Here is a 5728-nt window from a genome sequence, read left to right as displayed (position 1 = left end):
TTTGAAGGTATTTCAGAGGGATGAGAAGACTGCGTGCCACACCAGGATTGCAAGAGTGTCTCGCTGAATTTGTCTTATGTTACTCGCCCCAGGCATCCCAAGCAGTTCTGTTTGTTAGCTGGGGCCATCCAGGGTCACAGGCACTGGTGGGCAGTTTTTAAGCCTCTAACTTTCCTCATCACATTCCACTTCAGGGCAGTGGGAAAATCATCTTGCATCACAATCAAGCAAAATAACCACTTGGACCTGTCAAGCTAGACATGTAGACTTCCGCTCTAATCTCCAGTGACCTTGACCTCCAACAAAACCACTTCAAGTACTGTACTACTCTAGCTAAATTATTACTTACTGATTTAATATTGCTGTCATATACAGACAATCACTCCAGCTGGTGCGCTAGTGTCAGCCCATAGCCCATGTTCTACAAGTGGAAAATAATTGGAGTGAAGCACAAAGTATATTATCTAGCCCAAGGCACTAACTTACCTTTCCAGAAAGGAATGCAATCATTAGCTTTGAAAGTCATTTATCTTGTGAGTCCATGTGTGTTTCTCTTACAAAGCCATGACATACACTTAAACTGTGCTATACACCAATCACTCAAGATTCATCAATACGCCACAATTTTATACAAAAAAATTAGGCCAGGGTGTGCCTAATTTAGTAAATAGCAGATGAATGGTTCAGGTAGTTTATTAATCAAAATTACACTTTGTGCTATAAACATTGTTAGGTGATAGTTCAATAGTCTAGATATGACATCTACTGTCAAATTAACTTCAAAAGTGGGGCTGATTTTATAGCAAATAAAAACTGATCCTGACTCAAAGCAAATCTGACTGCTAATGCTTGTTAATTTAACAAAATAATTAACTACACTTTATCATCTTTACCATTTTCACTATACCAAACTGGATTTTGACAGTACTGCATGCCCATTAATTTGTCAGCAACAGTCATTTATTGTATTTACATTCTGTATGTGTCTCATTATATAGTTGTATTTACCATTATTTATGAACTTGGCCCTGCACAAGATTTTAATTGCCAAAGCCACTATTTGCTGCTCAACTGCAAACGGGTGTGTTTACATGTTTCTCTTCTCTTGTTGCATTTCTGACAATGTGCCTACTTAAAGGATAAGGCTGATCGTTTTCTATATTAATAGTATTGTCAAAAATCCCCATACACAGACTAAAACATCAATGAATTTCTTCTACTCACAGTTAGTCTTTCAGTCTCCAACCTGCATTATATTATTTGTCTGTGCTAGTTTTAATATCATCTGTAGTTAGCAAGAGTCCACTGTGTGTGTGTGAGATTGCCGTGCGAGCTCTCCGTTTTTATTTACAATTCACAGCACCTTGCTTACCAGCCTTATCCTTTAAGCAGGTACACACCCTTTATAACATGTCATTGAAGTGTGTTATTTTTAATAGAATCTGGGGGCGGTATCATTAAAACACACTTATTTGTAAAATCAACCAGCACTGAATTTTCATGTATTTGCTTTATATCAGCTGCCATATCAACTGCAGCTCAGGGAGAACTTTATTTTCACTACAAGAACGACTGATGAACAAATTTTGAACGAAATTCAAAATTGCTGGAATTGCAATTTTTAGGCAGCAGCAAAACCTTTAGGTTGGAAAAGCTTAAACTGCTTTACAGTGTAAATTTTCTACTGCATATCTAATAACTGTTTTAGCTGATTGCTGAACTGAATGTTTTTGTAATCGACACAAAACACCCACCAATATACCTTACAGTATATTAAAACCGAGATCACTGCAAATGTACAGTATCTGCCAACCTGTTCTGTCTCAGTAGTGAGTGTTGAGTACAGAGTGTACAGCAAACTTGAGAGAACGTCAGAGCTCTGATTCCTGTGTATTACCTTGAGGGCTGAACATAATCTCTAACGCAGCACTTGAGGACAGACACGGTTCATACACAACAACACACCCACACTCCCTCTTGTCTCCTGCACGTACATTTACACACATAAAGGTCCCACATTTATCCTATACGCTGGAAATAAGAGCGAGTCACATCACATCTAGAGTCAGCCAAGTGAAATGATGCTCTAAACTGTTAAGAAAACACAGACTGACAGAAAACGAGAAAAATGAAGATTGGAGCTCAATTTATGTCCAATTCAAACATGATCAAACATGTAACCTGCATCATCTGAAGAGCAAACAACATAAATCAAACATTACATCTTAGGAAGTCCTTCATTATTTCAAATGATGTGTGACATGATGGTCTTTGATGCCTTCATTGTCACGTTCCTGCTCAGAGTTTTTAACAGCTTTACCTGCATTTTAGACAAAGTCATGACGATTAAAAAAAAGAAAAGGATTACAGCAACTGTACAAATGCAGTCCATGGCAACTAAACAAAACATATAAACTCAGTTTATATATATTTTTTAACCAAGTAAAAAATATTTGCTCAATAAGACCCAAATGCAAAACTCTATAGAGGTTTTCTTGAGGGGCTAAATGACAGAATAACTTGAATGTGCATTTATCTTGCAATTAACCCCGTTTTTTTGAACATCTTTTACAACCTGAAGAGAAGAAATATGGATGAGGTGTTTTGCTCCAGGGCAGAACAGTGCTTGATCCAGGATTAAAAAAGCTTCCTCATTCTGGGAGGAAATGTGTTAACCCCTTCAAACCCTAAGGTTATGATACATGATACAAATGGTGCTGAACTTAACCATATACTTTACCTTGAGGAATAAGGACTGCATTTATTCCTCGGACACTTTCTACTTAACCTTGTTTCCTGAGGAGAATGCCTGAAGAGAGGCTAAATACTGCTGGCGTAGTTTGTCTGCTTTCATTTGTATTTGTCACTCAGGAAATGTTTTTATTCTTGAACAAATCGATCTCACTATAGTTTCACTTTTGAAGCTTTATGACTATAATCCTTCAGGTTTTCATCAAATCAAACCTTATTGTTACTATTTATGGTTGACAATTTTTCAGCAATATCCATTCAATTAAATCATTTTATCTTAGTCTTCATTGTTACTGGCAGGGTCTGCCTTTCCCATGTGGGTTTCAAATTTCCTACGCATGAACGAGGAATTTAGTAATCCAGCTTTTAGTGCTTACTGTTCACCGTCTTTACTGCTACTTAGCAATGTGTTACAGATATGATTACTTTTCCAGTAATGTGCATAGGTTACAGTTTGAAACTCAGTGATTACATTACAGTTACTAACCTCTAGTAACCGTTTACTTTGGGTCTTGGCTTGTTCTCTGTCTTAATGGGAGTTTGGTGAAAGGTTCAAATTAGTCTGGTCTCTTTAGTCTGTAGAAAGGTGCCCAGGATGTGCCAGTCTGGCACAAATGGAGGTGTGGGGAGGCTCTTAGTCTGAAGTAAAAAAATGTGGCTTTAGGCAATTCCAAAGTTGCCCTATCTTCCTCTTCCACTTTCGGCTGGTCCTGTTGGGGGTCGCCACAGCTAATCATCTGTGTCTACACTGACAATTTGCATGGTTTGAAATTTGGCACGTTTTTTACGCCGGATGCCCTTCCTGACGCAACCCTCTCTACTTATCTGGGCTTGGGAGCGGCACAGAAGTCACTGGCGTGAAACCCCTGTGGGTAGAGGTTCCTCGATCGGGAACTGAACCCGGGAAGCAGCAGCAAAAGCACTGAATCCTAGCCACTAGGCCATCAAGGACCAAAGTTGCCTTATCTGCATGCTGTAAATTCTTAACTTGCTCACTATATCAGTCATGAGGAATCCCCTAGCTGAGTTGAGTTGGATGGTGTGCGAACTGCACAAATTTACCTATTTATTTAATCGATTACAATTTATTCATATTAATGATCAACCCTTCATGCAAACTAATGTTAGTCATGGAGTTCCACAGGATTCTGTGCTAGGTCCAATTTTTTTTTCCACTTTATACATGCTTCCCTTAAGCAGAATTCTAGTTTTTAAATTAAAACGGCATGAGTGGGGTTTGTTGCACTGTATACAGATAAATCAGCTTCTGTTATATTTTTGACAAAGTATCTTCTTCATTAAGTGTTTGCTCTAGTATTAAAATACTTTTGCAGTTACCACCAGTCACCTCAAGTACTGCTAAATTTACCAGGATTGAAATCTTAATTTTTAACTTACTGTAACTTTCAAGGAGTTATGGTACTTGTGCTGCTCCAATAACAAGACTTCAAGAACTGTGGTATTGATGGAGGGTCAGATTTCACAACTACAGTAGGTGCATCTTTCAGCAAACAAATTCTTCTGTAGTACAACCAAGGTATTTGTATAAGTCACTAATAAGTTGCACAGAACAAAAACAGTATGGAGAAATCTTCATTTCACTATAAAGGAAAAGAACAAAATATGTAAACTTAAAATTTCACGTGTGTGACAGGCTGACAAGAGCATACGCCAAACAAGTCACAATGACACAAGGTAAACACACAAACCAAGGAGAAATTCCAGTACTGTCTGCACTGTAAAAATACACTATGAATGATAAAACTGACAAATGTGCCCCCATGCTCCAATGAATCTCTAAGGGGCTGAATGGCATGGGAATGAGCTTTTAACAGAGATGCCGGGGGAGGAAGAAAGGAGTCCCATTGCGAAAGAGTTGAATTACCATATCACTGAGGAGCAAAAACAAAGCTTCTCGACAGCAGCGGGGGATCCGTCAGCCAGTGCAGAGTGGTGTTGAAAAGTGGATATTTCTGAGTACTCAGATACCACACACTGGTAATAAGCAGTGGGGGAGATGGCACAGTTGTTTAAACCTCATAAAGCACATCCTGAGAATCCAAGCTTCAATGTTAAAACCTCTGATTAATCCTTCTAAAATTGACCTCTCTGTAAACAAACCTATCAAAATTTATTCAAGACTCATAAATAAGAGCAATCAACCTAAAAAAAAAAACACCCAAACCATTATATTAATGTTGCAATTTAGAAACCAAGGTTTCCTCGTGCCATGCAGTAGCCCAGTTTGTTCTGGTTACCAAGGAAAGACATGAGGCCCACATAGGCCTCAATGGGGATCTGCTGATTGAGCACCAAGACGCCATTGGCCTTCCCGGGAACTGGCTTCATGGAGTGGACTTTCTGTGCTGCATCCTTGAGCTGTTCACGAAACGTCTGGATCTGTGGAGAGTAGAATAGGAATAGCAGAAAGAAAAGAGACAACATTATTTCCTCTTGACAGCTTTTTGGCTGCTTTTCTTTGTTTGGGCGTGACATATCAGAATTTCTTTCAGCTTAAACCGTTGCACTGTAAAAAGACATTTTTTGGTTTGATTAATTACTTTAAAAAATAAACGAGACAGCAGAAAGTGCAAAATTCCACCAAGACAGCTCAATGTCCCCATAATACAATTACATTTAAAAACAATCTTCCCATGATAGTTTGACCCTCATAATACGATTCACTGCCCCTGAAAGTCTGTCCCCCAGCATTTGGAATTACATTGATATCATTATGAGTTTGAAAGTTATTCATGTCCAGTGTCTAGCTCTATACCATCTTCAGGGTGGTGGAGGGTTCATGGGAGTTTGCCCAACCAGTCCACATGTGTTTCGTGGATCTGGAGAAGGCATTCGACCGTGTCCCTCGCAGCACCCTGTGGGGGGTGCTCCGGGAGTACGTAGTCTTGGACCCTTTGCTAAGGGCCGTCTGGTCCCTGTACGACCCGGAGCAGGGGCTTAGTTCGCCTTGGCGACA

General features: G+C 39.3%; 1 protein-coding gene across 3 annotated transcripts in view; it reads right to left on the bottom strand.

Annotated features, from left to right (window-relative positions):
• Window positions 1-2161: 2161 nt before the first annotated feature.
• Window positions 2162-5728, bottom strand: part of tprg1 (tumor protein p63 regulated 1) — a 23780-nt gene continuing 20213 nt past the window's right edge. For all 3 annotated transcript variants that reach the window (XM_020610110.1, XM_020610107.1, XM_020610108.1), the window contains one exon: window positions 2162-5151. In XM_020610110.1, coding sequence (XP_020465766.1) covers window positions 4957-5151 — 195 coding nt within the window. In that variant the 3' untranslated portion in view covers window positions 2162-4956. The remainder of the gene's footprint in view (window positions 5152-5728) is intronic.

Source organism: Monopterus albus, unplaced genomic scaffold, assembly GCF_001952655.1.
Source record: "Monopterus albus unplaced genomic scaffold, M_albus_1.0 scaffold103.1, whole genome shotgun sequence".
NCBI classification, from domain to species: Eukaryota; Metazoa; Chordata; class Actinopteri; order Synbranchiformes; family Synbranchidae; genus Monopterus; species Monopterus albus.
Note: the sequence above shows the minus strand (reverse complement) of the source record. Positions and strands in the feature narration are given on the sequence as shown.